The sequence below is a fragment of the Brachyistius frenatus genome, unplaced genomic scaffold, assembly GCF_029030835.1.
Source record: "Brachyistius frenatus isolate BFR_SWC_R1_liver_20210118 unplaced genomic scaffold, ASM2903083v1 Contig_1, whole genome shotgun sequence".
NCBI lineage: Eukaryota > Metazoa > Chordata > Actinopteri > Embiotocidae > Brachyistius > Brachyistius frenatus.
The window spans coordinates 2271415-2289772 of record NW_027210600.1 but is presented as its reverse complement, the minus strand read 5'-3'; the positions used below and the strand labels follow the sequence as shown (position 1 = coordinate 2289772).

Below are 18358 nucleotides of genomic sequence, written 5' to 3'. Positions count from 1 at the left end.
TGTGCAATTCTGACGATAACAAGCCCACACACAAAGGAACTCCATGATGAGCAGGGTGGTATTTACAAAGATCTCCTTATCATCCTCTGATTGTAGTGTAGAGATGGGTCAAAAGATGCAATGCTGACACACATAAAAGACACAGCCAGCCAGCCCCCCCCCCCCCCCCACACACACTCTCTGGCGTTACACAAATTAACAATTTGCACACTACCATCTTCTGACCAAGTCTCCTCTGTCGTCCAGGACATCCTCACTGAACTACAGGCTAACTAACACCATGGGACCTGAAATAACTGACTAAATGGATGAAGCTCTTCTGACTTTAAATGAAAAGTAAAGTTACCTCAGGTCTTTTAAATTTGATTACATGTAATGTTGTGATCTGAGCCCAGATATGAGTCATTTCCAACTCTTCTGCCTGTACAATCTGATCCTTAAAGGGGAAATCAAAAGGTTTGTGTTTCGCACAAATGGAGCGCACCACAGCAAAGCTGCATTTTGAGTAAAACAGAAAGATGTTGCGCGGAGCCACATCCGGCGTGTCTGTACTATACTATACTGTACGTACTGCTTTGACTTCCATTTGCCAAAAAGCATTTTTTTTTTTTTTCACATATTCTCTTGCAAATATAGCAGGTAGAAATAGGTCTGAGTATATTTGTTGTCTGGAAGTCAATAAAGTCGTCCCATGGTGGTGCCCTGAGTGGGTGCACAGTCGCACAATCCACATCCACAGCAGAACAAGAATACAGAGCAGAGGCGGAAATTCAGCGCGGTGGAAAATAACTTTAATAAAACTCCTATGAAAACAAAAACCAGCAAAACAATAAAAGCCTGTACATTTGACAATATCCAGTGTCTGAGACTTCTGAAGGCCAGTGGTGCGAAATACAGCTGCATCACACAAACCAGCAGACGAGACCGTTATAGGCTTAGGACTGGGCCTAAGGTTTTTACATGATAAGATATGGTTCATATACTCGGATATTGCACGAAAATCAAACACGGATGCAGATGCTGGTCGAGCACCGTATGTCGAAACGAGGAAGTAGCTTTACATCGCAGTGTAATGTCCCTACTGATAAATCCCACCCACTCGGCCCCCAGACTCCGCCCACACTTGCTTGTATACAAACAAATACACTTAAAAAGAGAGCGGCACATATTTGCACATTCAATTTGGGAACAGATCATTAAAAACACAGTACAAACAATAAAATTATTAAACTTTTGCTTTTTGTATTGGTCCTAACGTGTTAAAAGCATCAGTTATTTCTCGGTGAGTTTTTCTTTTGTTGTTGTCACGGTTGCGTTGAGTGGCGCTTTAAAAAAGGATGACAAGTGGGGTAGTGGTAACTCGGAGGCGATGACACTCTGTCCAGTAATGCTTTCGATTTGATAATGCTTAAAGAAACAATGCACATTGTCAACTCCAAATAAAAGAAACAAAAATAAAGAGTTTAGTTTATTAAAAGACGATTTAAGATTTCTCATGTGTCTCTCTAAAAACATTCCAGTGTTCAAGGGTCCAAATGAACTGAGATTCAAACAGTGGACCAAAAGGCTCAGAGCGTCGTCTTCTCTTCTTTCAATGCTATTTCCCTCACAAGTTTTCTTTGTGGAAGTGAAGTAGTCTGGCACATCGACGTCTCTTGATAAATTCTTAAATTGCGAAAAAGAAAACCTCATGAACGATACAATCTTTGCAGCAGTTTTGAGGCACACTTTGAGACAGCGAGTGTTAAGATGCACTTCCTGTGGTGCATTGTTTTAAGACGTGGGGGTCAGATGACTTTCTTGTCTTTTCCGTTCTGCCGTCTCCACACCCCGTCTGTTATCTCCACCCTGCTTCAAACAGTTCATGGGCGTAGTCAAAGTATGCGCTCCCTTCAGAGTCCATTCCAGCCGTGTTTCAAGTGTGTCCCGCTCCGTACGGACAGTTCATCTCTGAGGACGTAGTGTGGGCAGAGTGGGGGCTTCACTTCCCTTCCTTTGGCTCTGTGCTCCATCAGCTGGTGGGCCAGTGCAAAACTTGCAACGACGGTGCCCACCACGATTCCACAGAAATGTCAAGACACCACGAGGAGGCACTGTGCCGGATCGATGCCAGGCGAGGGGGGAAACAGGAAGTAAAGGTGCCGCATAGGTTTACTCTGTATGTACAGTACTTGGAGGTGAATCTGCTTACGTGTCCGATATCTGCTAGATTCCCTTTTTTAAAATCAAGGCGGCTGGCGCCCCGTCTCCTTGGCACATCTCGCCCCTCTCACACACTCCCACATTCCCTCACTGTGACCCCTCGGCCCCCGAAGCCTCTGAGGGGTTGCAGCTGCTCTAGGAGCGGTTGTCTTTAACCACATTGTGGGCCATCCAGTTGACTTTGGTCGTCCAGCTCTCTCTCAGGGCTTCGTCGAACTTCTGGCGGAACTGCTTCAGCGCTTCATCGTCTGTTTTACCCAGAGCCAGAGAGTCCTGAAGGGGGGAGGAGCGGGAGAGACGAGATGAGTGAGTTACGAGGGAGGAGAAGGAATGAGGAAGCTGATAACACGGACAGATATAAAACCTAAAATAACCACAAGACATTCTTAATGTGTCTCTACAGCATCTCTCGACCTACATGCTGATACTCGGACATGTTCCACATGGTTGAAGAAAACTTCATTATATTTACACCGTTACAGACAATTTGTATTTGCATGTGCTGATTATTATGTCCACATCACTTCCAGACATTATTTAGTATATTGGTCGTGTGCGAGACAATTTTAGCGGCAGAATATGACATCTGCATCAACTCAAGTGTGTCACCGCTGAGTGATGAAAAGCTGGATCAACAAGGCTATTCAACCCACTAAATATCTATTTAGGGAATGTTAACAATAAGGTTTGTTGTTTAAAAAGAGAAATTTCACATCAGAATCTGACAAACAAGTCACCCACACATGACTTTACTTTGTGACGAATTAACAGATTGTCCAAACAAGGTACTGAGGTAGAGGAGTCATGGTTAGCTTTTGTTTGCACCCACAACCATCGCTGGATTCTAAAAGGAAAAGAAACTTAGATTTTTCCAAGTGGATTTAGGATCGGCTGAGTTTGGTCCGTCATCGATTTACAGCCGTGGAGGACTTTGTTGGTACTCTTCCACAAAAAAGAACCCCACATTTTCTCTCCAAGAACTTGAAACTTACAGACCGTTATTGTCTGTTAAAAAACAACAACAACAAAAAAAAAACAAACGGACTTTTGATTTTCAAATGAAAAGAAGATTTTAAATAAATAAAAATGGCATGCATCAATATGATGGGACCTTTCACCCAATATTGTGTTGCACAACCTTCAGAGGCAACAGATGATATGACTTCTGTAGCTCTCAGTGAGACATAGTTTGACCGACTCCAGCTGCCTCAGGTTTGAAGGGTGCCTTCTTCACTCTGCACGTTTCAGCTCTTTCCATAAATCAGGACTTGTAAAAGGCCACTTCAGAATGATCCAAATGTTTTGTTCTTATCCATTGTGTGTTTTGGGTTCATTATCCTGTCGAAGGAGCCGTGACCAGCGACTGAGACGGAGCTTTCCAACACTGGGCAGCACCTTTCGCTCCAGATTGCCTTGACGATCTTGAGATTTCATTGTGCGCTGCACAGATTCAATGACAGATGCAGCAAAGCAGCCCTAAAACCGAACCGAACCTCCTCCGTGTTTCACAGCAGGTATGCTGTTCTTTTGTTTGAAAATTCATCTTTTATTCTGTGAACACAGAGCTGATGTGACTCACCAAGAAGCTACAAATTTGTTTCATCTGTCGAAAGGAAGTTTTCCCAGAAGCATTATGGCTCGTTATTTTTTAGGAAATTCTGGTCCGTTTTCTTATTATTATTATTTTTTTTTTTAATTTTTCATTTCAACAGTGGTATCATCTGCTGTGGAGCTCACTGTGCTCAGAATTGCAGCATGCGTCAATCAGACACCGATGCATCTTGACCTTGGAGTTCAGCTTGTATCAGAATTTTGTCTATTTACACCTTCTGTCCAATCTGGGGTCCATTTTCCTCCAGTGGACACAGTTCGACTACAGTCACATGGACCTTGAACTAGTTGATTAAATTTGCAACTGTAGTCACAGGAACACAAAGCTGCTTGGAGATGGTTTTCTAGCCTTTACCTTTAACATGTTTGTCTATAATTATATTTCTGACCTTCAGCTCTGTGCTTTGCTTCCTCTGGTCCGTGTTCAGTGTTGTGCACTGAGCAGAAAAACGTGCTTGGTTGTTCTCCGTGTGACTTTTTAAATAATTAAAAAATATTGGTAGATTTATTGATGTGAGAATTTCTTTGGTCCCTAACATTGGTATCTGCAGCAGCCACAGAAATCCTCTTTTAAAACAAAGAAAAAAATGATGAGTAGCTAGATAAATATTATTTTAGTGAATCTGTAAAAAAATCCTCCTGAGTGAACTCTCTGAAGAAGACAGCTTTATCCATAAGTCGAGCTGTAATCACATGAGGACTGACACAAGTTTGTGTATCTTTTTGAAGTGCAGCCCTGAACAACTATTACAACATATTATTACACTACACACACACAATAGTAGAACTACACTTTTTGCTTCACCCTCCCAAATGTCTACGTTGATATTACCTTTAAGTACTGGATGTCTTTGACGGAGGTGAGCTCGGGCAGTCCAGCAGTCAGCATGAGGGCGAACAGGGTGATGAAGAGGTTGCCGTTCTTCCTCAAGATTAAATAGGCCTCCTCACAGTATTGACGGAAACTGCGAGAAAACCAAAGAGACACAAACGCAGTCGGTAATTATTGTCAGAAACACTAGTGTGTCAACAATGATTGTCATGACGTCCACTCGCAGTGCGTCCCTTCATGGAAAGTAAACAACATCCAACAAAAATAATGCCAGCATCTCCAGTATGTACAGTCTGTCCTCAGTGGGAGAGGAGCTTTGTATTGAATGGAAGAATTTTAATTTTCTGCCAAAGCTCATTAATGACTACCGACAGCTGAAAGAAAGATTTGACACATCCATTGGATTCAGGTGAGGAAGGTTACATCATCTTTTTTTTTAATAAACAATACTACACGATAACGTTTAATGAAGTTGAGTCATTTCACTGTAGTTCCCACTTCAAAAAGTAGCGGTAGCTCAGTATGAACCCTTTGATAGCACCTTCGGGCTGCTCTTCACCGACACCCTGCCCTGAAGCTGAGCCGCTGATTATTCTAGCTACCTTGCATGTCCACATGAGGACACCGAGTATTACACAAGCAGGGGACAACTCGAAGATCAACAACCCAGACGTCTCTGCCATCTCGACTTCAGAGTGGCACGGCTTGGACAATAACAACAAAACCACTTCTTAGCCACGCTTCATTTCCTGATCTATAGGAGCTAGTAGATGTTGTTTGTAGATGTTTTGTCTCCTTTGGTCCAGTCATGAATGTAGGACGTAACAGTTTACTGTACCACTCGGGTATTTCTACTGTCACTGAATGATTAGTCTGCTTGTTCCATCACACATCTGTCCTGGGTAAACAACGGACGGATGGCAGCGGTGCTTCATGAAGCCTTTGCGTGCCACACCAGCGCATGCACCATCATCCATCTCAGTCCGGTGTCAACAACAGAGATCTGAAATTATATCTGAGCTTAGCCGTCTTTATCGGCGTATAATAATTTATGTTTGTAGAATAAAGTCAGTTGATCAGAATTATGCGTCATATTTTTGATTTCATTATGTATATTTTTCCCTTGAGGCAGCTCCAGCAGTGCACAGGGTTGTTCTCAAGGATCTACTTTGTTTAAAGTCACCGACAACCACCATTTAATTTATGGATAAACATAAATTAAACAGATTCAACAGCTCAGCACTTCACTGTTTCTAAACAACCTGTAAGACAATGTTATGTTTTACATTTTCTTTCTTAAATTCAGAGTTCAAACAACTGTGTCTGTGACAGTCACACATGCCCTTCTTCAGGTAAGCCATGTGTGATTTTACTTAAATACTCAGTTACTGTACTTCAGCTGAGAACAGTTCTCCGACATGTTCATCAGTGGTTCAGTCTCTACTGCCGCCTGCTGGTGGGAGACGGTACTGCACCGACAATCTTACAGCAGCTGTTGTGTGTTAACGTGATCCTGCATGTCCATACACGTGCCTCTCGTTTCTGTTCAATTCCCTGACAGCCCAGCATCATTCCCTATTTATCCCCTTTTAGCCTTTAAGTCAAGTTGTGTTTATGTTCTGCAACAAAAACAAAAAAAACAACAACAAAAAAATGGAAAAACCTTTTGCGTCTTAGACTGTCATTTTCTTTTCTATGACATGAATTAAAAAAGTTCATTCAGGTCTTTTATGCTATATGGCCAAGTAGAACAGTGAAAATAAAGCTCACCTTGTTTCTGTTTAGAAGGCAGTGCTAACTAATGCTCATCTCAATACCAGAGATGCTGGCGGACAGCGCTTTCTCATCATATTATCATTTTCTTATTCTGGTTTGCTGTTAAGTCGTCAACAGACCCCTTTATAGTCGTCTCACAGACACAAAGATAATGTAATCTTGTAATGCAGAAATTGATCGGTCTAATTGGACGACTCAATAGTAATTTGACTTACAGGTCCTCTAATAGAAACACAATCAACTGTGTAGAATCAACAAAACAGCTCTGAAGGCCAGTAGAGGGCTTCATTTGGCTATACCTTAAAAAAAAATATCATGAGACTCCAGCAGGATATAGAGGTTGAGGATAAAAAAAACAAAGTAAGACAGACCTGCCAAATTTTTCGGTGTATCCCGTCTTGCCCTGCTGTATGACGTGGATGAAGTCGTGTGTGAGGATAAACGGTACACGCTCCCTCTTGATGCCAAACTTGGACTTGAAGTTGCCCAGGATGTGACCGAAGTCTATGTGGAACAGCTAAGAGAAGAGGAAAAAAAAACCAAACGAATCCGTGATCACCGCGCAAACAGAAAACCCAAACAGAGGCTGGAACATTTCTACATATAATGTTTGTCCGACCTGTCCAGTGCTGCGGACCATGATGTTGTCACTGTGCCGGTCTCCGATGCCGAGGACGTAAGTGGCTACACAGTAGCCTGCGCACGACAGAGTGAACTCCTCGATGGCCCGATCGAGGGCATCGCTGCAAACCCACAACACACACAAACAGGTTTTCACTGCACCGCGCCGTCACGTTGACGACGACTCATCGAACCACCGGGAGCCATCTTACCCAGAGTTCCTCTCTTTGAGCCAGTTGAGCAGAGCGTCCTTGTTGAACGCTGCCGCGGCTGCGACGTTGCTGCTGGTCAGCTGGATGTTTGCAATCGTGTCTGCCGACGAGACCACCTCAATCAGCCCTGCCCGGTCACCCGTTGCTAGGCAACCGTATGGTACAATTCTGCATGAGAAAGAAGATTTTTTTTTTTTTTTCCAATTTCTAATATTGACATTTCCAAAGGAGAATTGACACTTTTAAAATCAGTAAGCGTGGAAATTATTCTTCACACCGACGGGATTAATACGATATTTCACACAGACTGCTCTGTTAACACCAGAGCAGCCCGATTTTCAGATGGAAGGAACTCGGCGTGAGTAACACGAGGCGTTAAAGTGATGTCACGCAGACCAGACAGATGATGTCACGTTTTCCTCCTCATTCTTTCTTTCCACATGATGGCAGCAGGTCTTTATTTTGAGGGATGCCGAGTAGTGTGACCTGAACAAATCCTCCTCCGCATACCTCGTTACAATGTAAGGTCGTGGTCTCACACATCTGACAGCCGTGACCCGGCGCTTTAAGCACACTCAGTTTTTAGCCTCCATTTGCAGCTTGACAGAACTTTAATGGAGACCAAATGCCTCGGCGGCGCTTCTTACTCGACTTAAAGGGCGCCGAGTTTAAGTAACTGAGAAAAGCAGTCAGCTGATAAAGGTTACATGCAGTAAAATACACCATATCAGAGTGATTAGGTTACATTGTCCCATCACTGTGTTCGAACTGTGAACCCATGTCGCTGTAATCTGAAGCACCGTCTGCAAGCTCAACTGTCAAAACAGCCCCCTCCGCTGCTCGGCTCCAGATGTGTCGGCACCGACGGTGGGAGAAAGAGGGTCTGTCAACGTGCGAAAAGTGTGGATTTGATTAAGTTGCAATGCAGATATTCTGTCTGTACGTACGCGAGTGTGTAGGGATAGACATCCAAAGGGTGTTTAAAAAAAATATATATAAAAAGTGTGTGTGTGCGTGTGTGTGTGTTGGGGGGGTGGGGGTGGAGGGGGGCTTGGAGGTCAAACTTAGCACGGGGTAATTAACGTTTCTCCCCTCCTCTGCTGCACCCCACCGGAGCTTCCCCTTCCCCACAGGGAGCAGGAACAAACACGCCTGACATGTCTGTCAGTTTAACAAGCATCCACACTGGAGAACACACAGATGGGAGGCACAGAAATAGTCACCTGAGGTCGAGATTGGCCTCCTTCCACAGAAGATCCATTAACCTCAAGATCTGTAGGGTCAGCATGTCTTGCCTTAAGTCTAGGGAATGAAAGCGAAAGACGAGAACAAGAAAAGACGCGAGATGGAAATATTAATATAGTTAAAAGGAAAGAACATTGCATTGCATTGTGAACTTAAACGTTTCTCAACCCCACCCTCCTCTTCCTTTCACATCCTCCCTCTCTGACTCCTACCGTCTCCATTCTTGAAGATGATCCCCAGCGTGTCTCCGCCCAGCAGCTTGTTGTTGTAAACGATCCAGAGTGGCTTCATCTTAGAGTCCATGTACCGACACTTCTCCACACTGACGGGAAAAGTGAGAGGGATGAAACTTGAAGCTTTAAGCTTCCCGTCAGAAGATTCTCATATAAATAATCGTGTGGTCTTACTTGATGCCGGACAGCAGGACGTTGGGGTTGAGAGGAGAGTGCAGGTCGGACAGAGTCTCCGAGTAGCCGCTCTGTCTCAGACATGTCATCATGGCCTCCTTGGTCAACATGGCCTCCTTGGTTTTACTCCGAGCGTTCTTGATGGTTCCCAGTTTAATGAGCTCATTGACAGACTTCAGTTTACTCAGGGCTTCCACCTGGGAGAGAAAAAAAAAACAACACAACAATATTTTACTGTTTGTTTAAAAGAAACCAGCCAACAAGTGATGCATTCCTTTTACTGAACACTAAACTCATTCTGCTTAAACAGCAGCATTGTGATCCCATCAAGTGTGTACGTGCTTCAAAACAGGAAAGTGGCAAATAAATGATGAGGAAGTGGAAGGAAGCGTCCCAACGACTGACTGTCAAAACCAACTCCGCAGAGGTCAAAGGTCAGAGGGCAGGATGGGGGACACTGTTTTTGCTGCGAAGGGCCAAAAATACCATAAATCCAGTCGTGTCGGGTTTAACAATAGGCCAGCGCTCTTCTGCAAGGATGCTGCAACTTCCACTTAGGAAGATTCTTGTCATATATTTAACTATATTAAATAATTTTATCTTCACTATAAGTAAATATCAGTTTGTGTGACCTAGCCTCAGACAAATAGCAGAGAAATGATAGATGGAACCAAAATTACAATGATTCATTTGATTAAATCTCATGAAAAGGTTTGCTAAAATATGGACTTACAGAATGTCACAACAATCTGACCACCTACAATCACACGCAGAAATATTTTCAACAAGCACTTCTGCCTACAGCAGCCAGGAGACACGTTTTTACACTCTAGGAATGACCTATTTTGACTTTAAAAAAAAAAAAATCTAAAGTCCCCCTCAACACAAAACTGTGTTTCTTTTTGTTCCTATAAAGTTTGAGCCTCACTGTGCAGAATGATGTATGTGCAGAATTTCAAACTGGAAGCCTGCTTTCACAATGATCTGCTGAGTTTCTCTGAGCTCGCTGAAAATCCAACCGTGAAAGACAAACCGACAAGCAGGATTTGTGACATCACAATTAGTTTGGAATCCAATCCTGGTGAAATTCAAAACAAGTGTGATGTGGAAACTTAAAAGCCTCCAGTGCACGGACACCGAAAAGGGACTTTACAGTGAAGTCTGAGACGACTTGTGTTGTTGTATTGTCATAGTAGTGAATTTGATCTACAATACATCTTAAGACTTTCCAAGACCTTAACGTACCCAGTTGGGGATCTGCTGTAGGAACCTGCATTGATTTATTGTTTAATAATTTGCTTGTGAAATTACATGTGTGCAAAAGACAATAAATAAAACAGATGGGGTGTGTGGCTTACCTGTTTCTTTAGAACCTCAATATGAGGGATGCTGCCTCTGCAATAGGCTTCCAGGATGAGGGAAAACTGGACCGACACAGCTGGCATGTGGATCTCTGACCTGTAGAGAGGCAGCGTGGACAGATTAGAAAGGTTTTCAAAGAAGTGTCAAATGTTGCCATTTTCTAGCTTTCCCTTTGCTTTTGAATGTGTAACTGTTCAGGTGTGCACATGTTCATGTGTACACTGAGACTTAAAGGGCCACACACACCGTAAGTGCCAGAAGAGGAAGTGTCCGATCTTGCGGTTCCCCTGAGCGCGCTCCAGCAGGAAGTGAGTGAGGGCACAGTCATAGTAGGGCTCATAGCGCAACACCTGCACCAACTGTAGAAGGTACTGTGACAGTTCCTCATTGCTGTTGAAGGGAGGAGGAGACAGGAACAGAGAGAGAAGAGTGAGACAATGTTTTCTATTTTCTGGCTAAAATGATCCATTTTCATAATGACATTTAAAATGTCCCGAGAGACAACAGACAGCACTACCAAATGTCAGGCACAGGGAACCGAAGGAAGCAGGAGCAATGGAACGTCATTGCATTTAATAAAACCATAAATGTGGGTGGAAACACGCGTTTACCTCATATCGCGCAGACAGCGCACGGCGTACTCTCTGACGTACTGGTCGGGGTAGTTGAAGTCCAGAAGCTCCAGAGCATCTCTGGGACTCAGTTTGGGCCAAATCTGCAGCATTGACTGGAGCTGAGGCACAAACACACACAATATATTTCATCAGTTACACGCGCATGCAGTCCTTGTGTGGCCTGGCAAATTAAATGTTCATTATAAAAGTTTGATTACCCACGGGACCACCCACACTAGAGCTGCAGATTAATCCTGCAGTAATAACAAATGATAGCTGTGGTCACGATTATATTTTCTGTGAATAAATTAAAGTCGATTGGGTGTAAAATATATTTATATTTATTCCACTTCTGTATGGCACTGAAGTGCTTCCAACAGCTCCCGAGTAGAAAGTCTGTCACAGGTCTTTGTTTCAGCTCTAACACAGTTCTGGCTTCTGCGTCTTATTTTGGTTGGATTAAACTTTAAGAAGAAAGTTAATTTCAGGAGAGGAAAGTACATTTTTTGATCCAACGACATGTTTTTAAAGGCTGATTCTGTGAAATCTGTCGGTGACGGTGGAGTTCTGTCACTATATAATGTTTACTAGTCTGTTGTCAAAGATGCATGTTAAAGCCATTCTGCTAATACTGAACAAAATAACAGCTTTTTTACCTGAAGTGCAACATTAACCAACACACAACTGATACTAATTGGTAGAGCGGAAACTATACTGAGATAATATCACGTGGAATTTTATGTCCAAGCTATGGCTACAATGTGAATGCATGTAAATATTTATCTTACTTTTTTTTGCAGTTAAATGTTTCACAGTACAGTAAAAACATGGTATTGGTATGAAGTAATAAAACTAGTGTGCAGTTAAAAAAAAGAAAAAGAAATCATTGAAATTACATTAAATTATCGACTTAAAGAGTCACTTTCTCCCCATTTTTGATGAAAAGCTCAAAGACAAACCTGGAGATGCGGGTTTTAATTATAAAAACATAAAAGTACTGGTGTTACAAAGATAACATCACAGCCCCAGTACAACTTGTTTGTTTTCAAAGCTTGCAAGAGTGGAGACGCTGACTAACCTGGGCCATGTCTTCATGTTTGCTCCACTTGACGGAGAGCAGCAGCTTGGGCAGCGACTGGGGGAAATTCTCCAGACAGTCGTGGCGTAGTGTCCAGATCAGATCCTTCTCGTTTTCACACAGCTGAGAGAGCGGGTCGCGCTCCATGATCTCCTTCAGCTCGATGTGGAACTTCTTACCCCCCCGACCCTGAGAGGAATGACGAGGAAGGGAGAAATGGTCACTTGGGATGGGGAGAGGATGAAGAGAGATAAATTAAAAGATGAGGCAGGATATGACAGGAAATGCATGATGACGAGGAGCAGCACTGACGGTAAAGAACCACAAGAGGGCAGGAGTGTATCAAAGTTTCCTAGAATTTCTCACCAACTGCCTTGAACTCAAACCAAGGGCAATTATTGAATTGGCTCTGCTAAAAACAAGTTGTGTGCTGTCTGATTCAACAGCGACAAGCAGGATTTAAAGGGCCACAAATGTAAATGTAAACTGGGTCCTGATATGCAAGCTTCTTTTTTTTTTTTTTATAGATAAATAACAAGCCGAGCTGTTAAGAGCTGGACACCAAGGTGATATACAGTACAAAATAAACACCAGCTTTTCGTGATAATCTGTAGTTTCACACACACATGCAGCTCATATCAAAGGGCTGCGTTCAGGCATGCCCTCGACATAACACAGGATTATGTAACTGGCTGTAACACACCCAGGAGTGTGTTTTTAGCTGAGGGGCACTGAGACAGGAACACGTACCACTAATCTGATTGGAGTCTTTTAGTTTTGCACTTTTGAAGGAGACTTAAACATTTTTGCTGCGACACCCTGCCAAAGTGATAACAATGGGTTTCCAAGGAAACTAGCAATGGGTGCCAGTTTGAGAGGTTATATTTGTGGTGTGTGTCTGTTAAAAGTGTGTGTCTGTGTGTGTGCGCGTGTGTGTGTGAAGTAGTAAAACAGTGAGAAATAACGCAGCATGCCGATGTGTTACAGGCCAACATGTGACAATTATGCCACTTTATTTTCAGCCGGTCTGCTCTTGGATGTACTTTGACTAAATGCGATCATTTAAGCGTGTTCTCCGGCTGCACGTGAACTCACGACGGGTACGGAGACACTGGCTCTGGCGATGTCGGCAGCTTTTTCCAATATCTGCAGAAAAAGAAAAAGAAAAAAAAAAAGAAGTGAACTTCCACTCCTACATTACTGCCAGACTGCATTAAGCACACAGAGCACGTTCTGATCCTCTCATGCTAACAGCCACCACTTCATCATAATCACTACGAATCATTATGAAGAGCACTAAGCCACTGCGATGACAAATTAAACTGCAGTCAGTCTGGATGGGGCCACACTTGATCCATCCAGCTTTCTATGTTCAGATGAACAGTCTGCGTTGACGTGTTTGTACGCATGAAGGCTGACGTGAAGGGTTTCCTCTTGATCTAAGCTTATTGGCATTAAAAAGGCAAACAGGTATGTTTGTAAGAGGACAATGATAGACTGCTGTCTGACCTTGTCAAATGGGGGGAAGATGATGGGGTGCGATGAGTGCTCTGGAAAGTGGATGTGCAGCGCTGTGGCGTTCTCGGTGTACGGGTTGGTCTGAATGGTTCCTATGGGGTTCAGCATCTCTTCAAGTTCATCTGGGTAACACAGATACACACACGGATACACACTGGGTTGGCATGAATTCACTGTATGGTGGAAACCACTGGTGAAGCTCATTTAATCCTAGTTTATTTATTAAATACACATGAAGTATGAGAGTGTTTGTGCGTGTACCAGGAAAGGAAGACCAGCAGTGCAGGATGATGTCTCCAGTCTTGAGCTGCCCTTTGTAGTCAAACACCATGGTGTTGACCCAGGCTATGGGGTAGTGCTGGATCACACAATTCATTATTAGTCAACGTGTATCTGTTTGAAAACTGAAGGTTTTTATGATTTTTGTATGACCCAGTCTAAACAGCACAGATCCCACTCACCACTTTCCCTGCCTTGCGGATGGTCTGGTACTTGTTTGTTGGAGCGTTTTTGGTGGACTTCTGCTTCTTGACTTTGTCCATGACGGCATAGATGGCGAAGCAGAGGCGGGTCATGCGTGGCAGGTCGCTGATGGAGATGTCAAACTCCAGCGTGCTGTCTTTCCACGTGTGGTCGGAGCGTCCGCTGCTCTCACTGCTCACCGCCGGCTTGCACAGCAGCTCCGTGCCGTGAAAGAGCCCCGCCCTCACCTGGACCTGGGTGGGTGAGAGGGATTGATGGGTGGGTGTGAGTGTGTGTGTGAGAGTGTGTATACAGCATCATTTTTTGGAAACTCTTTTAATCACAGCCTTGTCAAATCTACATAAAAAAACCCGACATGACATGATTGGTGGAGTTTGAAACCTGCGTGTGTGCAGTGACAAACCACCAGGAACATGAATGAGTGTTTTATAGACAAAGCAAGAGTTTACCTTGGCAGTCTCCTCTGCATTCACCTTGCTGCCTTTCACAAGGACTATCTTAAATGGGATAGACACGTCCCACACAGACATCTGTACTTGCTGCACAGGAGAAGGGAGAGGAGAAAGAGAGAGATTTGCTGTGAGTGAGCAGTATACGCAGAATGTGCAGTGAAAAATATGTACCTCCGAAACCGCTGCTTCTTCACACCCACCAGTTCCCCGCATGCACACAAACAATATGGGAGGTGAGACAGGTCATTGTGATGTCAAGCCAAGTGGATTTGCGTGGGTCAGCACTCAGCAGTACAAACAGCATCACATGACACACAGAAACTATGAACATGACTAACCAGCACACTTCCTGATGTTTGGATGTTTATTTCAGTGTGTTTGAATGCCCATGTGAGTGCGACGGTCTTTGTAATTCATAGTCCCTTATCAGATAAGAGGCTAGATATTTGTCTGCAGGCAGAAACAAGAGCTCCGTGTACGGTACAGTGTCATCACAAAAGCATCCCATCCTTCAGTTCTCTTCTCCCATTTTGTTTTCAACAATTATCAGCTGAGTTTCAATCCAATAGCAGCTTCCTTTCATGAAAATAAATCTCACTTCCCTTCACAGATGTCCCACACTTCTACAGCACGTTTATGACTGTCTGCTTCCTCCAGGCCACTGCTACTGATTTTTTTTATTAGAGGTTATCTTATAGCACTGCTCAAAAATAGTTACAACTTTTTATCAAAGTTACAAAATAAAGCCAAATCAGCAAATTAAATGTGATTTAAAAAGGAACAAGAGCACATCCGTATTGCCCTGGTTTCCTCAGATTATTCATAATATCGCCTGCGGGATTCAATCCCAACACCAGTGGCTCATTCATCTTTGTGTCTAAACGTAGATGTTGGAACAAAACCATCAGACGATCTGAGACACGCAGGGCAACAGAAAGTGGGATAAAGTATTCCAAAATGAATTGGTCGTTGTTAAAAGGGACAACACAACAAGGGAAACATGATGGGAATTCTTAATTCCACTTAAAAATCTGGGCAGGTTAATATTTACCACAAAACTCGAGGTGTCACAGAAGTCTAGACAGAAGCTGGCAGAGGTATGAAGAGGAGGTTCTTGGCGTGTTGTGGAAAGAAAAAGGTATGAAATATTTCTAAGTTGATCACAAGAATCACAGGAAAATTAAAATGACCCCATTTTTGATGACAAAAGTACTACGTTTGTGGTGTTATTGATCTTTTTTGTTACAATTTTTGGACCATTTCATGACTCAAGAACAAATTGATTAATCAAGAAAAAAATCAGCAGCTTAATCAAGAATGACAGGAATGATTAGTTTCAGCCATCACCAACTATCTGGACTAAATTTGAATGTATTTGGGGCATTGGAGGGTAACTAGGTGTTTTTTTTTAGATCTATATATCACTTGGAGAGGCATGCTATTTTAAAAGTATTCTAGATCTTTATTATCATCTTTTCTTGTAAACCTCAGCTCTACATGTTTCTGTCATTTTTACCGCAGGATTGAATTTATCATAAATCATGATACACAATAATTGTGACACTCCTTCCTTGGGCGATATAAAATAACATCACCATATTTTAGGGTACTTCTACAGTAACTATAATCCCGACGATATGACAAAATACTGAAAAGTAATCAAATACTTTTCTTAATTATGAAACCATGCAAATGCAATAAATAAGTGTTAAGTTTTATATTTCAGAATAAAAAGTTTACCTTCAAATAATGAGTAAAAACACAGCATCAGATCTCTTGTAACCGAACCTCTTCCACACTAATGAAGCTGCTCCTCTTTGTAGAACCAACTCCTCCACCGCGGAGCCGCTTTCAGACGTTTGTTGTCGATATGTGCAAGTTACTCTGGTGTTAATGTTTTAATCACTGTTTTTAAATGTCCTTTTCTTTTGCTTCATGTTTTGATGCTTTTAATGGTTTAATGTGAAGCACTTTAAAGTTCCTTGTTGTTGAAATGTGCTATACAAATAAACTTTCCTTGCCTTGTGAAACTTCCTCATGACTTCACAAAGTCAGAATATTGCCATTACCACTGTTTGAATTTTATTTTTAAACCATATAAACTATATCAATATTATTGTGATGTTATCATGGAAGCTACAGTCTGTAAAACAACAAAATATGAAGTAACAGAAAATGTTAAATCAACCCACGAAGAGCAGTGAGAACAAATTATAAAATAATTGTACATGTGATTATGTTTCATGATGGCTCACACCTGTAATATTCATCAACTTTCCAAACCACCCGTCACCAGGGTATCAAAAGGCTGCATGGCATCAGCCTATTAAAACCGCAGGAGACACGCTAATGAAAGCCAATTAAATTCAACCTGACATTTAAAAAGTGGATGCACACATCGAGCAGTGATGTCCACGTGCACCTGGCAGCGGCGGCGGCAGCAGCGAGGAGCTGCCGATGTTTTCTGACAACATGGCAAATGCTGGCAGGGCACTGTGGGTTTGCTCCGACACACTCGCAACACCGCCTCGTAAAAAGACAGGTGGCAGCTGCCAAGTACGCGTTTACTTGGTAAACCTCCACACCTGCTTCACTCCCCGCAGGTGAACCAATCAAACTGGAGCGTCGGCTATTTTGAGCGCCACTCGGTAAACACGAGCAGATATTAGGTAACATTTCCTCATGTGCACCAACACTCTCAGTTTGGTCCTGGTCATGTCAAATAAGTCACCTTTCAAGTAGGTAAGCGTAACTTACATATGTTATCAGTAATGGTATGCGAAACCAATTTCAACTTGAAGATCACTGAAGATCCAAAACAATCAGATGACATGAACTCGTAGCGGTTAGCAGAGCAGTGTTCCTTTGACAACAACATGTGGAATAAACAAAAGCTGCACAACACAGAAGTGACGGCGTGCATTCCTTCATCAGCCGTACAGGTTCCTGGACTCACCGTGGGAACCCTTCTCTTGGGAGGTAGCGGTAGAGGTGGGTTGGAGGACTTGCGGCTAACCACAGCGCCGATGGCAGAGATTTCCTTGTCAAACATGGCCGTAACGATGCTGGTGTGGACCAGGGTGAGGTGCGGAGGCTCCTTGACCTGCAGGCATGTGCGGATGTACTGCGCACAAGACAGGAAACAAACAGGTTTTAAGCAATGGGCATATTCAAGCTGTTTATAGTGGAGAAAAAGTCTAAAATCAGCTAAACTAAGGGACTGGTTTAAAGACAGAGGGAAATAAATAAAGCCATAACAAGCCAAATGGATGTGTAATTTGTTAGCAGATTCCAAGTTAACGAGCACACAAACTGTTTCATTGTTCATTTAAAGCCTCGTTTCAAAAACGCAACATATAGGTCACCAAACGTAGCCATACAAACTTCAGCTGCACACAGTTAGCTACTCTGGTCTACACACAATAGTGTTTTTGAAGCTGGACGGAAAAAACAATCGGGCTTATTGAATCCATATACTGATAAAATCACTAAATTTGCTATGTTTACGTTATGCTGCCAAATATAAATTTTACAACTACAGTATCGCTCTTCTTATGACAACTACTTTTATTGTATGCTTTGAGTGTGTTGCCCATCTGTCCATCATGCGGTTATATATTTCTGAATGTTGAAACCTTCACGTTTTTTAAGCTTCTCGGTGTGATAAATCTTGTTTATGGCAACTCATTCCAATTACTTCCATGTACAACTGAAAATTGTACAAGCAAGATGACCAAAATCCTTCAAGTTTACCATTTTGATTGATGGTTCTGAAAAATGTAAAAATATATATATACATATATATATATATATATATATATATATATATAAAAAAAAAAAAAAAAAATCCCTTTTAGAGCTTTAATGTGTGGAGGGTAAAGAGAATGATGTACACACTTTTCTGAGTCCATTTATAGAGTGTAACTATAAAGGACCAGCATCCAG

At 42.6% G+C, this 18358-nt stretch overlaps 1 protein-coding gene across 2 annotated transcripts in view; it reads right to left on the bottom strand.

Moving 5' to 3' along the window:
* Positions 1-769: 769 nt before the first annotated feature.
* pik3cb (phosphatidylinositol-4,5-bisphosphate 3-kinase, catalytic subunit beta) overlaps positions 770-18358 on the bottom strand; it is a 55814-nt gene continuing 38225 nt past the window's right edge. For both annotated transcript variants that reach the window (XM_069695505.1, XM_069695586.1), the window contains exons 7-24: positions 17370-17537; positions 14411-14500; positions 13940-14194; positions 13740-13836; positions 13470-13600; positions 13056-13106; positions 11961-12149; positions 10880-11001; positions 10515-10658; positions 10265-10364; positions 8907-9103; positions 8712-8821; positions 8478-8556; positions 7255-7422; positions 7041-7164; positions 6793-6938; positions 4646-4778; positions 770-2475 (exon numbers count right to left, since the gene is read on the bottom strand). In XM_069695505.1, coding sequence (XP_069551606.1) covers positions 2338-2475; positions 4646-4778; positions 6793-6938; positions 7041-7164; positions 7255-7422; positions 8478-8556; positions 8712-8821; positions 8907-9103; positions 10265-10364; positions 10515-10658; positions 10880-11001; positions 11961-12149; positions 13056-13106; positions 13470-13600; positions 13740-13836; positions 13940-14194; positions 14411-14500; positions 17370-17537 — 2442 coding nt within the window. In that variant the 3' untranslated portion in view covers positions 770-2337. The remainder of the gene's footprint in view (positions 2476-4645; positions 4779-6792; positions 6939-7040; positions 7165-7254; positions 7423-8477; positions 8557-8711; positions 8822-8906; positions 9104-10264; positions 10365-10514; positions 10659-10879; positions 11002-11960; positions 12150-13055; positions 13107-13469; positions 13601-13739; positions 13837-13939; positions 14195-14410; positions 14501-17369; positions 17538-18358) is intronic.